This window comes from Bos indicus x Bos taurus, chromosome 15 (genome assembly GCF_003369695.1).
Source record: "Bos indicus x Bos taurus breed Angus x Brahman F1 hybrid chromosome 15, Bos_hybrid_MaternalHap_v2.0, whole genome shotgun sequence".
Lineage (NCBI taxonomy): Eukaryota > Metazoa > Chordata > Mammalia > Artiodactyla > Bovidae > Bos > Bos indicus x Bos taurus.
The window spans coordinates 36,083,420-36,103,239 of NC_040090.1; the positions used below are offsets into that span (position 1 = coordinate 36,083,420).

At 43.0% G+C, this 19,820-nt stretch overlaps 1 protein-coding gene across 4 annotated transcripts; it reads left to right on the plus strand.

Annotated features, from left to right (window-relative positions):
- Nucleotides 1-5: 5 nt before the first annotated feature.
- Nucleotides 6-18,699, plus strand: TRIM6 (tripartite motif containing 6). Of its 4 annotated transcripts, none has more exons than XM_027563098.1 (8): nt 6-110; nt 9,016-9,505; nt 9,995-10,090; nt 10,767-10,997; nt 15,130-15,152; nt 17,253-17,353; nt 17,614-17,640; nt 17,843-18,699. In XM_027563098.1, the coding sequence occupies exons 2-8, from the start codon at nt 9,083-9,085 to the stop codon at nt 18,403-18,405; spliced, it is 1,464 nt and encodes a 487-aa protein (XP_027418899.1). In that variant the 5' UTR covers nt 6-110; nt 9,016-9,082; the 3' UTR covers nt 18,406-18,699. The 4 variants fall into 4 exon arrangements, with proteins under 4 accessions (XP_027418899.1, XP_027418903.1, XP_027418901.1 ...); XM_027563102.1 differs by having other exon boundaries at nt 17,896-18,699; XM_027563101.1 differs by lacking the exon at nt 6-110 and adding an exon at nt 119-184.
- Nucleotides 18,700-19,820: the final 1,121 nt, after the last annotated feature.

The window sequence follows — 19,820 nt, forward strand, 5'->3', positions numbered from 1 at the left end:
ATCTCCTCCCCCCGGCCCCGCCCCCGCCCCTTTCCCCCTGAGCCTTTCTGCCTCGGTGGCGGCGGCAGCAGCTGTAAATCCTCGGCTCTGATCCAAGTCACAGATTGCAGGTTGGTGAGCGAGTCCATTTTCTGGCCAGCCGCCGCTGTCCCCACTAGTGTTCAGAGTTTGACCCGTCCTACAGGTTGGTTGGGGGTGTTCGCGGGTGGAGGCCGAGTGAGGGAGACCTCTGCAGTTTTGAGATGACTCAAGTTCAGGAAGGGAGTGAGGAAGACACACCTTTGGAGCTGGGAGTCGCCTGTGTAAAGGTGGTGATAATGAAACCCTGATTCTGGAAGCTAAAGGATGTCGGGGAGTCACCTCTGAAAGTCCTGTTAGGGAATGACGTTAGGAAATAACGGCCGACCTGGGGACTGGCTTGGATCCAGAGGTCAGCAGCCCATCCCCCCATCTTCAACTTTACTGCTCCAGGAAGTGAGCACCGTTTATCCTGCCCCCACCCCCCACCCCCCACCCCTCCACCCCTGAGGCCCTGACTCCTCCCAGAGGGAGCTGGGGGATGAGCCTTCCGGACGCGCTCAGTCTGACCTGCGGGCTGCGTGCAATTTCCCCATAGCGGGCAGGGCGGCGCCCCACTGAGCTCAGGAAAAAAGACCTTTTCGAGAGTAGTCTGTTCTTCAGAGACTATTTTAAAAACCTTTCGTTTTCCTTGACTCTCTGAAGCCTCTACGTGCCCTTCACGCGGAGATATCTGCCCTCTGTGGCTGGACCACTTACTGTCACTTGAAGTGACAGGGCGGTATAAGAAATGGGGTCCCTTCCCTTGTGGGGCTCATGATACGGATACTTTCTTTCTCATCCTCACTGTGAATGAGCTCAGCGAGATTAGAGACAGCGTTTAATCTGTCGATGAAGACAAAAATGTGTGGTTAGGAGCATAGCAGCTGTGGCCAGAGTGCCTGGGCTCAGCGTCGGTCTTGGACACTTGGACCCAGCCTGTGTGCCCCCTACCTGTTGCTTGAGCTTCAGCTTCTTCTATCTATGTAATGAACAGCGTCATATTTACATTCTAGAGTTTTGGTGAGGTTTAAGTGAGGCAGAAGTTTAAACAGGAGAGCGCCTGAAAAAATCGTAAATACTCAAAATATTAATCAAACTCAATGCCTACCTTAGAAAAGTATGAAATCAAAATTTTGGAAAGAATACCGATTTACTGACTTTTACTCTGAAAGCCGTTTTAATATCGAGTTGTGAGCTTTCATTCTAAAAGATGTTTCAGATCTAAGTATCAGTTCATTCTCTGCCATTCCCTACCCACCGTCACCCCTTTCTATTTTGCACCCTAAATTGCAATTACCTGGGAGGAAAGCAGAGCTTCTGAGGAGTTAATGTGCATACGAATCGCCTGAGATCTTATACAAACGCAGATACTGAATTGGTCTCTCTGAGGCCCAGAAATTCTGGATTCCAGTGAGGCAAGTTAGCAGACCACTTTACCATTTTCTGGAGGCTGCTTCTGATGTAATTGGTTCCACCCAGTCCTGGATTTGGCTTCTTTCATTTGCTAATTTGGGCTTCCCAGGTGTTGCTAGTGGTGAAGAACCCCCTGTCAATACAGGAGAGACATAAGAGATGCAGGTTCGATCCCTGGGTCGGGAAGATCCCCTGGTGGAGGGCATGGCAATCCACTCCATTATTCTTGCCTGGAGAATTCTCACGGACAGAGGAGCCTGGCAAGCTACAGTTCATGGGGTCCTAAAGAGCTGGACCGGACTGTAGGACTTTCATTTGCTAATTTGATCTTCAGAGCTCTTCCCCTTAGGCTCTGGTATCTGCTCTCACACAGCGGGACTCATTTTTCTGCCACCCACACAGCTCTTGAGACATGGGACTCTGTTGGCTTTTCTTGTGTCATTTGGGCTGCATTGAGCAGTAGCCATTGGTGAAGCGCCTAATGGGATGTGGGCGGGGCTCACGCAAACCCTTATAACTGAATGTTAGCTGAGTCTGTTTTCTTCCATTCCCCAAGTTCAACTTCATAACAAGAGACATCAACTCTTACATAATCTTTTCTGTTCAAGAATCTTACTCTGCCTTGAATATCTCAAGTAGAGCATTAGATGGAAAAGTTATATAGAATTATAGGGCCACATATATAATTTAAATTTTTCTATTGGATTCATTAAAACATTAGAAGAAACTATTTTAATATATTTAACTTCATGCTCCCCAAATATATTTAAACAATGTAATCAATATTTTAAAATCCATTAATGAAATGTTTTAGATTATTTTTCTTACCAAATCTTTCTTACCAGATTATTTGCTTCTTACCATATCTTCAGTGTGTATTTTATACTTCAGATCAGATCAGATCAGATGCTCAGTCGTGTCCGACTCTTTGCGACCCCATGAATCGCAGCATGCCAGGCCTCCCTGTCCATCACCAACTCCCGGAGTTCACTCAGACTCACGTCCATCGAGTCAGTGATGCCATCCAGCCATCTCATCCTCTGTCGTCTCCTTCTCCTCCTGCCCCCAATCCCTCCCAGCATCCGAGTCTTTTCCAATGAGTCAACTCTTCGCATGAGGTGGCCAAAGTACTGGAGTTTTAGCTTTAGCATCATTCCTTCCAAAGAAATCCCTGAGCTGATCTCCTTCAGAATGGACTGGTTGGATCCCCTTGCAGTCCAAGGGACTCTCAAAGAGTCTTCTCCAACACCACAGTTCAAAAGCATCAATTCTTCGGCGCTCAGCTTTCTTCACAGTCCAACTCTCACATGCATACATGACCACAGGAAAAACCATAGCCTTGACTAGACGAACCTTTGTTGGCAAAGTAATGTCTCTGCTTTTGAATATGCTATCTAGGTTGGTCATAACTTTCCTTCCAAGGAGTAAGCATCTTTTAATTTCATGGCTGCAGTCACCATCTGCAGTGATTTTGGAGCCCAGAAAAATAAAGTCTGACACTGTTTCCACTGTTTCCCCATCTATTTCCCATGAAGTGGTGGGACTGGATGCCTAATTTTCCGATCTTCTGAACACAAGTTAGAAATGTATTGTCAAGCATGGTAGCCACATGTGGCTCCTGAGCACTTGAGATGTGGCTATACATCTTATTTCCAATTAGCCACATCTCAAGTGCTCAGGAGCCACATGTGGCTACCGTGCTTGACAACACATTTCTAACTTGTGTTCAGAAGATCGGAAAATTAAGCCTCAGTTTTTCTCATTGCATTTCTTCTATTTTTTGTTAGCTCTACTGAGTTGTCATTTACATTTAATAAGTTGGCAGTTTTAATAAGCCTACAATTCCATCAGGTTTGACCATATATAGTTGTCCAAACAACACAGTCATGATATATATAGGGGATTTCCATCATCCTCCATACTTTTTTGTGTCCCTTTGTAATTTATCCCCTTCTGGCAGCCCCGGGCCCTGGTATCCACTAGTCTGTTCTCAAATAGTAGACATTTTTGTCGTTTTTAGGATTTCATATAAATGAAATCATACAGCACCTTATCCTTGCTGTCTAGTTTCTTTCATTTTGCATAATTCTTTTGAGATTTATTTTGTTGTATATATCAGTACGCCCATTTTATTGTCTAGTAATATGCACTGAGGTCATGGTTTTAGCTCACTAGATCTCTAGCAATGCCTTGTACTCACCTTACTTATCTCACAGATTGTTTTCTTGGTCTGGAGCACTTTCTCAGGCACTTCTGTAAGGGCTTGTTACTGGCAGACAACTTGATATTTTTTTAATCTTATTACACTCTCAAGAGGGGAAAATTGATGTCAATTACAGGACCTGTCACCAGATTCAGTGGGTCCATCAGTTGGGGTGCATAGCCAATGAACCACCAACTACTGATTAAAGTAGAAGTGTTTCTTACTTGCGACAAGTAAGGAGACAGGGAGAAGCTCTCAAAAACTGTCTTTCTGAACAGCACGATCAGGGAAGTTTTGTGTCTGGGGTGCATGGCTATTCATAAAATGGCAGGCTTGATCTTCCATGTAGTATGGGTTTCTCTAGCTTGCCAAAAATGGTGAGCAAACAGGTGCTTGGTGGTTTGCTCACACTGTGGTTATCTTGTTGATTGGAATGCACTGTAACCTTTGTGAAACATCTGGTATTTGAAACTTTTTGCATCTTTTTGCAATGGTTTCTGCAAAACAATGCATATCTTGGTTTAACTCCATCAGTTCCCTGCTGCTGCCTAGCTAACAGATTTTGTTTTCTTAAATTTTGCCCACACTGAGCATGTTGTACACAGTATACATCCACCTTTGCTGGGGGCCAGTTAAGAAACATAGAATTATATCTGCACTCAAGTCACGCTATGGCCTACCTTGTACATGAGGGTCACAGCTGGAATCAGAGGTAGTGTACCTTCAAGTAGGCAGTGTCTTTGTCAGCTGGCTCTTCTTTGGTGACCCAAACTAGACTCCTAGGCCCATTCCTATATAGGCAAGTGGAACATGTGGTTTCCAATGAGTGATTCAATGCTGCTGCTGCTGCTAAGTTGCTTCACTCGTATCCGACTCCTAGCGACCCCATGGACTGCAGCCTACCAGGCCCCTCCATCCATGGGATTTTCCAGGCAAGAGTACTGGAGTGGGTTGCCATTGCCTTCTCCGTGATTCAATGCTGGAACACTATAAATAAATACTTTTAAATTTCTTTAAAATTATGTGATTTAAGACAACAGTAATATAATTTAATGACTGAAAACTTTCAAGAATGAGAAGATATTTTTCAATGAGGACATCTATATTAATTAAGCACAGACAAAAAATAAAGTTAGGGTCAGTTTCAATATCTTGAGTTGTCTCATCAGAGAAGCTACTAGCTTCCCTAACTAACCCTTATGTGAGCCATGGAAAAAAGACTGGGCCAGGTCCAGCTTTCTCACCTTGTCCTTAAATGCCATCTTATTAAATCTTGTAAATGACTTGAGATAGTGGATTTTTTCCCCCTAGGTCCGAAAGTAGGAGGAAGATATGAAAGGGGTAAGAAAATGATGCATTCATGATTAACGTGATTAACACTGCTATATGTTACATAAGAAAGTTCTTAAGTGAATCCTACGAATCACAAAGAAAAAATATTTTTTCCTTCATCTATTCTTTTATGATGGATGTTCACTCAACTTGTGGTAAACATTTTATAATGTCATTCAAATCATTATGTCTTTAATGTACACAGTACTTTATTCCAATTATATTTCAATAAAACTGTAAGAGGGGAAAAGGCCCAGCAAAAAAGTAAATAAATAAAATAATACATATATATATATATAAATATATATTTATATAGAGCTATCCATTCATCAGATTTTGCTGTATCCCTGTTCCTGGTAAAAATATGAAAGAGGCTCTTTTCATCATGGTAATAGGGCAGACCACTAAGGGATTGGCAGGCAATGGTGGTATAAATGTAGTGACAGCCAGTTTTTACTGAGACTCTTCTACACAGGCTCAGGTAATTTATGACAAGTGTGCTATAAGGGAGGACTTGTCATCAGCAATTCACAAAATCACCTCTCAGATCAGGAATTACCCCAGTGTTCCAGAACCAGAGACAGACAAATTCAGGATTCAGAGCTGCATCTGTGTTACCCGAGTTGGCAGTGCCTTCTCTTCTCATCTCATACTGTCAGGGAAAGGGAAGCATGGAGTCCCAGGGATGTGCCGTGAGGAATGAAGCAGAGCAGGGCTGGAGAAGGAGCCTGCAGATAGCTTAGGAAGTGCTGTAGGATGCTTTCAGACATCAGAAGAATGGAGCTATCATGCTGAATCAGTACAGCTGAAAAATGAGACAAGCACCAGTCAGGAGTGGGTAGAAACAAGCTGAGCAGCTTTGTGATCTGAGTGCCTTGGCAGGTAATGCGTGGGGGTGGGGGTGCATAAAGGAAACATTCTCTTCTTTTAAGGACCAGACAACAACTGAGGTTTGGATTTGCATAAAACTAGATTATAACCTTTGCTTCATCAGTTATTCATTCCGAGACCTTTGGTAATTGACTATCTTTTTAAGAAGTTCACTTTTCACATTTGTAAAAAAAAAAAAAAAAAAAGTGTTACTACATTTATCTGATTGAGTTATTATGGGATTAGATTATATAATGCCTATAAAAAGTTCAGCCATTGCCTCTCACATAAAAAGCAATCAGAAAATGGTCTCTGTGATTATTTTTTGTTTTCCACTGTCCCTTCATGGGTACATACTTGCTTGCATTAATAATGATTGTCTTTGCTATGTGTTCAAAAGAGGTTATGTTTCCTGCTCACAGTCTGAGTGGTACACTTCCTTGTACAGGATTTATTTCAATCATCCCTATCTCCCCATATCAGCTACAGCACCGTGCTTGACTCAGGTCTTTTCCCATAGCTGCCTTGTGTAAAAGCTGTGGAGTTGGGAGAGGTCTGAACCAGAAGTCACAAGATAGCCTCTCCCTCTTTTTTTTTCCTGTCATATGATTTTTTTAAATTGAGATATAGTTCATATACCATAAAATTCACCCTTTCAAGGTATACAGATAAGGTTGTTGTTGTTTTTTAAATCACAAAGGTGTTCACTAGCGCCACTGTCTAATTCCAGAATATTTTCATCACCCCCCTGAAGTGATTCCAAATGCATCAGTAGTCCTTCTCTAGTCCCTGTCCCACCAACTCTTGGCAGCCACTAATCTACTTTGTGTGTCTGTACATTTACCTACTCCAGATTATTTTTAACTTTTATTTATTTATGCTGCATTGGGTCTTCATTGCTTTTGCATGGGCTTTCTCTAGTTGCAGCAAGTGAGGGTTACTCTTCATTTTGGTGTGCCTCTCATTGTGGCTTCTCATTGTGGTGACTTCTCTTGTTGCTGAGCACAGGCTCTTAGGTGCATGGGCTTTGGTACTTGCAGCATACAAGCTCAGTTGTGGCACGTGATCTCTAGGGCACAGGCTCAGCAGTTGTAGCACATGGACTTTGCTCCGCTGCATGTATAATCTTCCTGGACCAGGGATCGAACCTGTGTCTCCTGCATTGTCAGGTGGATTCTCATCTACTGTGCAACCAAGGAAGTCCTAGACATTGCTTATAAAAAGAGTTCTATAATATGTGATCTTTTGTATTTGGTTTTACTCACTTAGCATGTTTTCACAGCTCATCCATGTTATTAAAGGTATCAATTCTTCATTCCTCTTTTTCCTCCATTTTTATCTTTTTCTCCTATTAGTGATTCTGAAATACTTTCCCCAAATGCTATAAGACTTCTGTCCCAAACACCCCACCTGCATGCTTCTGCCTAGGTCTGCTCTCAATGAATTATCCTATCCCTAAACCATGTGTGACCTCAACTGCCCACCTGTCTCTCCCTCTCCCATTCGCATGGGCCCTGTAAGCCTCCTGCTAGAGTTTTGGACAGGCCTGGTAAAGTCTCTTCTCGAAAGCACCAGGTCAATGCCAGACTATGAGCACCCTTAAGACCGTCTTTGCAGTCCATGGGGTCGCAAAGAGTTGGACACGACTGAGCGACTAAACTGAACTGAACACCATCTTTCCTAGAGAAGGCAATGGCAATCCACTCCAGTATTCTTGCCTGGAGAAGTCCATGAACAAAAGAGCCTGGCAGGCTACAGTCCATGGGGTCGCAAAGAGTCGGACATAACTAAGTGCTAACACACACACACACCTTCTTTGCGGTTAAAGTTACAAGATTGAGGATGGAGCTTTGAACTAGGACTCGACATGAGAAGTGTTGCCGGCTCTGTGCTTTATAAGCTGTGTGATTTTTATAAAGTCACTTAGGTTCTCTGTTTATCAAAAGGCCAAAAATAATTTATTCATAGTTTTCCTATAAGGTATAAAGCAGGGGAATATGGTTTTGAAATCACAACTGGTTATAAAAGTGTTGGTTGTAAAGATATGACATCATCTTATTGTGGTCATTGTAATTTCTTTGGGTTTTTCTGGGAAAGTGACCGTGAGAGATGAAAGGGCTCTGTGTAAAGCTCTGTTAGAAGGTGGTTGTGTCTTCCCAATAAATGCTAACCTTTGAATTTGGAGATTAAATCCTGGAGAGCCATGCCAGCATGATGGCAAAGAGAGGTGAAGAAGCTACTGAGAAAGATCTAATCATCTATGGAGAGATGAGGAGGTTCTGGTTTTCTTCATCGAAAGTTGAGGACCTGTGTGTCAGGCACTGAACTCATTCAGTAATAAGAAAACAGTCTCTGATCTCATGGAGCTTATATTTCCAGTGGGAGGATTCAGACAATTAAAGCGTTGCTTAGTCATGTCTGATTCTTTGTGACCTCATGAACTATAACCCACCAGACTCCTCTGTCCATGGGATTTCCAGGCAAGAACACTGAAGGGGGTTGCCATTTCCTTCTCCAGGGGATCTTCCTGACCCAGGAACTTGCATCTCCTTCATTGGCAGGCAGGTTCTTTATCACTGAGCCACCAGGGAAGCCCCCCAAAAGAAATGTGTTAGGTGGTGATAAAAAGAAAAATAAAGTCATTGAGTATATGGAAAGTGATGGTGTGGGTGGCTATGCCTTAGCTAGGTTTGGCAGAGGAAACCCTTCTGGTAAGGAAACATGTAGGGAGAAAGTTGAAGGAAGTCAGAGAGTCATGTGGATACCAGGGTGAAGGGGCTCCCTTGCAGTAGGAACAGCAAGTACAAACATCCTGAGGGAGCAGCATGTTCTGGTGGTTGGAACATTGAGGATGTGTGTTTGTGGGCTGAGAAAAGGTTAAACAGACTCACCCAAAAGCCACTTCTCTCCAGGATCTCATTGTCCCTTTATCCAGTGAGTAAAAAGAAATTGTTTTATTGCTATAATGAGGGTACAAATTGATGTCGAATGTGAGGCAGGGGCAAAGAACATGTTTGAAGTTAGAATGAGAAGTTCCCATTACCCCAGTGCTTGACCTCTTTATCCAGAACAGTCAGCCTCCCTTTGTCTCCCTCATTTCTTACCCCAAATCCTTTTTTGTTTGCCCATCTACCCAGGATTCCAAACACAAGAAGCACCTTAGAAGTCAGGGCTGGGCAGGCAGAGGCCAGGAAAGTGGCTACAATGACTTCAGCAGTCCTGGTGGACATCCAAGATGAAGTGACCTGCCCCATCTGCCTGGAGCTCCTGACCGAACCCCTGAGCATAGACTGTGGACACAGCTTCTGCCAAGCCTGCATCACTGCAGACAACAAGGAGTCCATGCCTGGCCAGGAGGGGCAGAGCAGGTGTCCTGTGTGCCAGACCAGCTACTGGCTTGGGAACCTGCGGCCCAATCGGCACCTGGCCAACATAGCCGAGAGGCTCAGGGAGGTGGTGTTGGGCTCAGGGAAGCAGCTGAAGGTGATTCTTTGTGCGCACCATGGAGAGAAACTCCAGCTTTTCTGTGAGGAGGATGGGAAGCTCATTTGCTGGCTTTGCGAGCGGTCTCAGGAGCACCGTGGTCACCACACGTTCCTCATGGAGGAGATAGCCCAGGAGTACCAGGTGGGTGCCCAGGTGGAGGGAAGACAGGCAGGAACAGACTGCTGGGTAGATTTTAACTTTTCTTTATGCTCTAATCTAATTTCTTTGTAGTCCTCCCATTTACCTAGAGGGTGAACCTAGAAAAAGCCCTTCTGACCAAGAGCAGAGACCGTCTCTGTCTTGCTTACCACGATCGGCTCTGCATGAGTAGAGACTGCTGCTGAAGGCCAGCTGGGGGCTACACAGGTTGAGTGCAGGGGATATATTGGCAGTGAGAGCAAAGAACTTAAAGTGATTCATGGTCAGGTGGTTCCCCCGCAGAAAACAGAAAGTGCCTATTCTCACTGGTTTCCATCCATTGTTTGTAAAAGGTAACTTTGACCTTCTCAGTTTTTCATTCTAGGGCTGGCATCTCCTGAGGTCAGCATAATCTCTCCCCCATTCTTTCCATGTCTTGGCACTGAGACAGTTTGACACTTGACCCTGCTTGACTTGATGTGTTTCTTCCAGGAGAAGTTCCAGGAGTCTCTGAAGAAGCTGAGGCAAGAGCAGCAGGAAGCCGAGAAATTAGCAGCTGTTATCAGAGAGAAGAGGATATCCTGGAAGGTAAGAGATTCTTCTTAAGGTGTCCTGGAGCAGAAATCAAGCCAGGGCATGGGAGCTGAGGGCAAAGGAGACCTGGTTTTATCTGTTCCCCAGTTTGGCTAGATAAGCTTCCTTTTGCCCAGTTCTTCACTGCAAGCCTTCCAAACAAGCATATTGTTCTTGGTGCAGAGTAAGGGGGAGAGAAAGGGGAATAGAAATGAACATATCAAAGGGAATCTAAGTTTCTGAAGACAATCATATGGGAAAATAACCATAGTCATTGGCAGCCCTTAATTAAGGATTCTGGACCTTGTCCTGTAGTTTCAAAAGTTGGAAAAATAGGTCAGGCACAGGCCAGTCATTCTTATATCAATGTTGAAAACTGGAAAAGGAGGCTGATGCCTAATCCTGACTGGCTAGGGAAGATGTTTAGAATCTGAACCACCCCCAGGAATCAAAGTCTCTGTCTTAGAAGCCTAGATAAGGCAGCCTGGGGCCAGTGGTCTGAGAAGAGCTGAAAGGAGAACAGGAGGAAAGAGCAGGTTCTGCAGGGCCTACTCCCTCATTTGTTCCTCCAACCCAGTGAGACTTTCCAGGAAACCAGTGCGGAGCCTGCCCTCCCCACCCCTCCGCTCCTTATACAGGAGACCCTCAGCTCAGCAGACTAGCAGCCTCTTTCTTTTCCATGTTCCTTAAGAATCAGATGGAACCTGAGAGACACAGGATCCAGAAACAGTTTGATCACTTGAGGAGCATCCTGGACAAAGAGGAACAGCGACAGCTGAAGAAGCTGGAGGAGGAGGAAAGGAGAGGGCTGAACATCATAGCAGAAGCTGAGGTCGAGCTGGTCCAGCAGAGCCAGTCCCTGAGAGAGCTCATCTCAGACCTGGAGCACCGTTGTCAGGGGTCAGCAACAGAGCTCCTGCAGGTAAGAGTAGGAAAGGGGCCTGCGATCTGAGAGTCAAGACCAAGAGAAAATAACTCTCCTTCCCTTCTGATGTGGGACTCCTATCCTGGTGGAGGAAATAAAAAAATTTCCTTTGATCATACAGTGCCTCTTTGCTATTAGACAGTTCAAGATTTATCCATGGATAAAGCACAGGATAATTAAAAGTACAAATGCTAAGGGATTGTCTCATTTTTATTTCCTATGTATAAAGGATAGTCCAAAAGTTAATTCAGTACTATGTCAAAGATCTTGTATAGTGAGTGATATTTTATAGCATCAATTCTCAGTCTTGGTACTATTGACCTCTGATGCTGTGTTGGGATTGGTCAGGTTCCTTTCACCCAGATTAGTCACAGGCATACACAACCAAACTCAAGTACTTTAGAGATTTTTTTATGTAATCACCAGCTCTTCTTTGCTGTGACTCTCTTCTGTAGGACAGAATCATTGAAAATGTTATAAAAGAAGTTCAAACAGAGCTTTTGAAGAACAACGAAAGAACTCCGGTCTCTGTGTATATATAGACTAGGAGGGTGCAAGCTGTCAAATCCAAAAATCTGATAGAGAGATTTCAACTGAAGTGGAAATCTGAGTGGCTATTTCTTCATAGAGTGAATAGTGTGACTGTTAAGTTGAAGCAGGATGTACCTTGAGACATTCTGAAACCTTCAGGCTATTCCTTATTTTCTGTTTGGTTTCTTGCTTTCCAATTGCTGTCTTTCCTAGTAGAATAATCATTTCTTTACTTATTCTTGGGCCCTAGTTCTGGGGTCAGTTCAGTTAAGCGCAGTCACTCAGTCGTGTCTGACTCTTTGCAACCCCAGCACGCCAGGCCTCCCTGTCCATCGCCAACATCCAGAGTTTACTCAAACTCACATCCATTGAGTCAGTGATGCCATCCAACCATGTCATCCTCTGTCGTCCCCTTCTCTTCCTGCTTTCAATCTTTCCCAGCATCAGGGATCCGGATCTTTTCAAGTGAATCAGTTCTTCACATCAGGTGGCCAAAGTACTGGAGTTTCAGCTTCAGCATCAGTCCTTCCAATGAATATTCAGGACTGATTTCCTTTAGGATGGACTGGTTGAATCTCCTTGCAGTCTGAGGGACTCAGGTTTTCTCCAACAGCACAGTTCAAAAGTATCAATTCTTTGGCGCTCAGCTTTCTTTATAGTCCAACTCTCACATCCATACATGACTACTGGAAAAATCATAGCTCTGACTAGACAGACCTTTGTTAGCAAAGTAATATCTCTGCTTTTTAATATACTGTCTAGGTTGGTTATAACTTTTCTTCCAAGGAGCAAGTGTCTTTTAATTTCATGACTGCAGTTACCATCTGCAGTGATTTTGGAGCCCAAGAAAATAAAGTCAGCCACTGTTTCCACTGTTTCCCTATCTATTTGCCATGACGTGATGGGACCAGATGCCATGATCTTAGTTTTCTGAATGTTGAGCTTTAAGCCAACTTTTTCACTCTCCTCTTTCACTTTCATCAACAGGCTCTTTAGTTCTTTTTCACTTTCTGCCATAATGGCTGTGTCATCTGCACATCTGAGGTTATTGATATTTCTCCTAGCAATCTTGATTCCAGCTTGTGCTTCTTCCAGCCCAGCATTTCTCATGATGTACTCTGCATGTAAGTTAAATAAGTAGGGTGACAATATACAGCCTTGACGAACTCCTTTTCCTATTTGGAACCAGTCTGTTGTTCCATGTCCAGTTCTAACTGTTGCTTCCTGACCTGCATACAGATTTCTCAAGAGGCAGGTCAGGTGGTCTGGTATTCCCATCTCTTTCAGATTTTTCCACAGTTTGTTGTGGTCCACACAGGCAAAGGCTTTGGCATTGTCAATAAAGCAGAAGTAGATGTTCTTCTGGAACTCTCTTGCTTTTTCTATGATCCAACGAATGTTGGCAATTTGATCTCTGGTTCCACTGCCTATTCTAAATCCAGCTTGAACATCTGGAAGTTCATGGTTCATGTACTGTTGAAGCCTGGCTTGGAGAATTTTGAGTATTACTTAACTAGCATGAGAGATGAGTACAGTTGTGTGGTAGTTTGAGCATTCTTTGGCATTGCGTTTCTTTGGGATTAGAATGAAAACTGCCTTTTACAGTCCTGTGGCCACTGCTGAGTTTTCCAAATTTGCTGGCATATTGAGTGCAGCACTTTCACAGCATCATCTTTTAGGATTTGAAATAACTCGGCTGGAATTCCATCACCTCCACTACCTCTGTTCCTATTGGGATCATGGGGTAGTTCGAATTGAGGTCATGGGGTCATGGGGTAGTTATTTTCCACCTCTTGGAGCTTTTCCTCATTCACTGCTTCTGATTTCATGTTTTTAGCTTATTCTTCTTGCTTTTTTATTCATCTTTGATGTTGGGTTGCCCTAATGCTTGCTTCTAACACCACTTATTCTAACCCCTTTACAAGTGTCCTCAAAACGGAAACATTGCTTCATAAGTACAAATGGATAGTCAGTTTGTTTAATAGTTGAGGCCCCTGCTCGACTCTTCTACCCAGAACAGCCAATTGTCATTTTAACGAGAATGTTATCTTAGTCAATTTTCGCAGAACTTGCCCATCATAGACTTCCTCCTTCTCTTTTTCGTATCTGTTTAACATTGTTGCCCATGAAGATTTGACAGCTGGACACATACCTGCGGCTTTCAAAATGTGAACCCTGAGAATAAAGCTAAGCTAAGAGGAAAAGGCATGAAGTGGCATCCTGACTTGATCATTTGAGTGTCTTATTATAAGTATGCCTTAAGATTAATACAGCCTTGGGACTCCCCTGACTAGTCCAGTGGTTAAGACTCCGTGCTTCCACTGCAGGGGGTGCAGGTTCAATCCCTGGTCAAGGAACTTAAGATCCCACATGCAGTGTGATATGGCCAAAAAAAAAAAAATTGTTACAAACCTGAATCTACATCTGCCATTTTACATATTCAAGCAACTTTGAGTTGTGTTTTTACAAGATACAACCAAAAATAGCTCCACTACTATGAAAATAGTTATTCTTGTATTGCACAGATCAAACCATTGGCCTTTTCTTCTACTGAATTGAAGTGTATAGAGCAGAAGTTAGGAAGATTAATTAAGAGGCCATGAGATAATTCTACTCAAATGAATCAGGCAGTGGTGGTGATGATAGTAAAGAGCAGTGGCTAAAAAAAGTTAAGGGTGTGAAATGGACTACTTTGGTCTAAGATGGGATGTTGTGGTGAATATCAGTTTTTTAGGACAGTACTTTGTCTACCTTTGGTGACTGAATGCTGATGTCATTGAAAAAGATGGAAAGTAACAGAGGAGACTTTATGGTTGCAGAAAAAGTAAGTTTTCTTTCAGACATCTTGAAGTTGTGATTCCTGTAGCTTATGTTGTTCTAGTCACTAAGTCGTATCTGACTCTTTGTGACCCCATGGACTATAGCCTTTCAGGCTTCTCTGTCCATGGGATTTCCCAGACAGGAATACTGGAATGGGTTGCCATTTCCTTGCCCAGGGGGTCTTCCTGACCCAGGGGATTAAACCCGCATCTCCTGCATTGGCAGGTAGATTCTTTACCACTGAGTCACTAGGGAAGCCTGTGGCTTGTGTACTGGGGTATATAAAAGAAATGTGAACATCATCAACAGGTATGTGTGTTGAAATCAAGAAAAATACAAAGTCAGCAAAGCAACCTAGAGGGTTAGGGGAGGTGGGATTTGAGAACCAGCCGCATTTAAGGTCTTGTATCCTCAGCAACCGGAATGTAAGCATCTAGATCACAGAAATTAGGACTTAGTCATGTAAGAGCATCTAGGACCAGGCACAGTGCCTGGCAATTAATAGATGATGCACATATATAACATCACACACATACACACACATTTATAAAAATAAATGCACCGTGGCATGAGTTGAATCATTTCCTAATATGCCTGGATAGGGCCTCAGGGAGAGTCTGCCTTGAGTTCTTACCTCTGCTTTGTGGCCTCCATATTGGATCATCTCTAGCCCCAACATATCATGGGGTGGTAAGGGCGGGATAATAGACATGGATGTGGCTGTAGTAGAGGACAAGGTCTATTACTCCTTATCTTAACCTCTCTCTTTCTTTTCTAGGATGTGAGTGACGTTGCGAAAAGGTATGTGTAGAACATAAGGTGGTTCTCTTGGGTTGACAGAAGATTCCTATACCCTGTTAGGAGGGGTAGGATGCTCCTGTAGTAGAGTCATCTTACAGTCAATGAGAAAGGGGAAAAAGTCACCAGGCAGGGAAGATTTAGGACTGTGGTGTCTTGAATTGCTTAGCATGAGAATTTGGGGTCCTCCAGAATAAAGGGAATGGCTTGGTTTCTATGTTAGGAGAAATTGGTTTGTGGTAGGTCACAAATTGAGGATGGTGGTGTCCTTAATCAAGGGTTACAGTATCACTGACTCACCTTGTACCTTGTGATAGAACAAACCTCTGTATACCTGCTTCCAGCCCTGATTCCAGTACTTTATAGCTCTCTAAAAATACACAGTGATTTTCTTTGCCCATATACTTTATTAAAGGGAAATTTTCCATTTGCATTTTTTTTTCAGGGTTCAGGAATCAGCTCTAGGGACCTCTGCTTAAGTTTCCCTTTCTCTCTTGGCTTTGGAACAATCCATACCTTGCTACCAAGTATTCTTCAGACTAGCATTTTTCTCAGTTACAATAAAAACATAGACTGAGGTCTTGAAAAAAAGTGGCTTTGGCCCTGGAACAAGAATATATTCTGTATCACATACTGTAGAATTTCATTCTTCAAGGTAACCCCTAAAGTTGCCCACATACCTGGTACCTTGAGGCTCCTACAGACATGTGACCTGTGGAGCCTGTTGTCCCTCTGGAAGTTTTCACTCTCGGTCTGGAGGTGAGGACATTTCCTTTCTCCAACTGAGGTAACATTCCCAGAGACTAAGGGACTGTTCTGCAGGTCTTTCTCCCTAGGCATCTGTAAGACATTAAGAACTAAACCACAGACTCTTCAGAGGGAATCCCTTGTCTGATAACTCTGAAAGCCCCATAGCAGGTCCTGATGTTCTGCCTGTCCACACAGATACCTGTAGACTAAGAAGTCACTGATGTTTTAAATATTTTGTGTCTTTTTTAGAGGTAGCAAAAAATTTCCCAGCCATTATTTTATTTAATATTATACAGTCTCTGGGCTTCCCAGGTGGCTCAAGAGGTAAAGAATCTGTCTGCCAGTGCAGAAGATGTGGATTCAATCCCTGGGTCAGGAAGGTCCTCTAAGGAAGAAATAGCAACCCACTCCAGTATTCTTGCCTGGAGAATCCCATGGACAGAGTAGCCTGGCAGGCTACAGTCCATGGTTGCAAAGAGTCAGACACGACTTAGTGACTTAGCATGCATTCGGTCTCTAGGATGCAGACAAAGAAGGAAAAATTGTTGTGTTTCACAAAACAACAAACCAAACAAAGAAACCAAAATGAGGCTTTGAGGGATAAATCCTATCAACTTAAAAAAAAATTGTTCTATAGTTGAATCAAAAGACTATATTAGTTTAAGGTATACCACATAGTGAGTCAATATTTTTATACATTGTACTCCATTTAAAGTTATTAGAAAATATTGGCCATATTCCCCAGTCTGTACAAAAGATACATGCACCCCAGTATTGTAGCACTGTTTACAATAGCCAAGATGTGGAAGCATCCTAAGTGTTCGTCAACAGTTGACTGAATAAAGATGTGGTGTAGATATTAATAAATAGATATAGACATAGATAGAGATACTATTTTTGTGACTTTATGCTCAGTCGTGTCCAACTCTGTGCAACCCCATGGACTGTAGCCCGCCAGGCTCCTCTGTCCATGGGATTCTCCAAGCAAGAATACTGGAGCGGGTTGCCATGCCCTCCTCCAGGGGATCTTCCCAACCCAGGAATCAAACCTGTGTTTGTTGCATCTCCTGCATTGGCAGGCAGATTCTTTACTACTAGTGACACCTGGGAAACCCAGATATAGGTACTACACAGTCATTAAAAAAAGCATGAAAATCTTATCAACATGTACACATATGGTGAGAAGCTAGTTTTTAGTCCAGGTCTTCTGGCTCCTATGCCGGAGCTCTTTGCAGAATGATGCTAATTTTCTTCAGGAAAGAATGTTGAAGTTCACCAATGGGCCTGGGACACAGGAATTAGAGGCACCCAAGTTTAGTAGTGTTGGAGTTTCATAATGTCTTTTCTCTATAGGAGTGAGTTCTGGACCCTGAAGAAGCCAGAGGCTCTCCCCACGAAGCTGAAGAGTATGTTTCGAGCTCCAGATCTGAAAAAGATGCTTCGAGTGTTTAGAGGTGAGGAGTTTCAAGAAACAGAGTTTGGATGGGGGATCATGGTAGTAGTAGGAAATGAAAAGAATGGAGGGCATGGTTGGTATTTGGGAACAGTGGCAGAGGGAGCAACACAATATGCTGAGGAAGATGCGGTTCATACTTAAAAGGGGAATGAAGTGGCCAGTTCACATCGTAGAGAATTCCCTGACACTCCCCTCACCCAGGTGAGGGAGGGCAGCAGACCTGAGACTGCTGGTGTGATTGACTCTTTGTTGTTACAGAGCTGACAGATGTCCAGAGCTACTGGGGTAAGTAGAAACTGTGGCTTCTTTAAGCTGACGTGTGCTTATCCTCCCCACTCATAGCCACACACACTCTCAGATATGAGGTCTCGCTATTCCCCCCCACCACCCAGCTCCATTTCTTCCCACTCATAACCTGTGTTTCCTCTTCTCAGAGTCATAAGACCATGTACCCATCCTCTGCTGATGCTGTACTTTTCTCCCACAGTGGACGTGACCCTGAATCCACACACGGCTAACTTAAATCTTGTCCTGTCTAAGAACCGGAGGCAGGTGCGATTTGTGGGCGCTCAGCTGTCCGGATCTCATCTGGAAGAGCATTACGGCTGTGGTGTCCTGGGCTCTCAGCACTTCTCCTCAGGGAAGCATTACTGGGAGGTAGATGTGGCCAAGAAGACTGACTGGATCCTGGGGGTGTGCAGTGATTCAATGGGACCTGCTTTCTCTTTCAACCAGTTTGCAAACAATCGGAATGTTTACTCCCGATACCAGCCTCAAAGTGGGTACTGGGTGATTGGATTACATCACAAGCATGAATATAGAGCCTACGAGGAGTCATCCACTTCCCTGCTCTTATCCATGACAGTGCCCCCTCGCCGAGTTGGGGTGTTCTTAGACTATGATGCCGGCACAGTCTCCTTTTACAATGTCACCAACCATGGCTTCCCTATCTACACTTTCTCTAAGTATTACTTTCCTACAACACTTTGTCCGTATTTTAATCCTTGCAACTGTGTGTTCCCGATGACTCTGCGTCGCCCAAGCTCTTAAACATTCTGAGTTTATACCCTGTACTCCAGGTCTCTCCTGAATCTCAGTTTATCCTTTCTTTCCTGTTGACCATTTGGTGAAGATTTTTCTTTGTTGATGCAGTATTAGGAAATAACAGTTCTATCTGATGGTCAGTTTATGTACTGAATGGAAAATTTTCAACATATATTGTGTCTATAATTATTGAGATAATTACATGTCATTTTTATTCTGTTACTGAGTATATTGATATGTTTTCATTTTTAAAACCAACACAAATTTCTGGAATAAACCACTATTATTATTCACAAGCAATACTGGATTTGTTTTTGTTCATACGTTGTTTAGGTTTTGTTTTCATCTCTGTTTATAAAATAAATTGACCTGTAACTTTATATTCCTGTAACATTGTTGTCAGCTTTTATAAAATGCAATATATGAGCATAGAAATTGCTGGGTTTCTTGTGTAAGTATATATAGAATTGAGTGCTAAAATCCATTGAGTGTTTTTTTCTGTAAGTATATAAGATTGAGTGCTAAAACATTAATTTTGGTGGTTTTAAATTCAATTTAAAGAAAGGTTCTAACTCAGTTTTCACTACAAACTTCATGGATTTTAAAAATCGAAGATACTAATTGAAAAAAAAATTATTCTAAATGGATTGAAATAAAAACAGGGGAGAGGAAGAAAATGACCAAACCAATACAGATTTTTCTGCCAGAATGTGGGGAAAATGTAAAGAGAAAATAATCAATATAAAGCACTTTTAGGAAGAGAATGATTTCTTCTACTTTCTCCATACTTCCTTTTCTTTATGTTCATGAACAGCTTGTGAATAAGTGCCTTTGGTAGACAGGTGATGTATGCTTTTTGAGCCAACTATAAAATTATGATGAGGTGGCTGTGAGGATGGAAACAAATATCAAGGAGTTGAATATCAAGAGCTTGGCTGTCCATTATGGTAGCCAAGAGGTTCTGGTGGCTCTTGAACACTTGTCTGAATTGAGATGTATCATACATATAAATTGTACACTAAGATTTTGAAGACAGTTCAAAAAAATAATGTTAAATATCTTAGTATCTTTCACATTATAGATAGCAATGATAATGGGCTTCCCAAGTGGCTCAAGAGGTGAAGAATCTGCCCACCATGCAGATGACCTGGCTTTGATCTCTTGGTCAGGAAGATTCCCTGGAGAAGGGAATGGCTAGCCACTCTTAATATTCTTACCTGGAGAATCCTGTGGACAGAGGAGTCTGGCTGGCTATACCGTCCATGGGGTCGCAGAGTCAGACATGTCTGAAGTGACTTAATACCCACACACTCATTCACAGTAGTGAAATAGTTCAGTTGGATCAGATCAGATCAGATCAGTCGCTCAGTCATGTCCGACTCTTTGCCACCCCATGAATTGCAGCATGCCAGGCTTCCCTG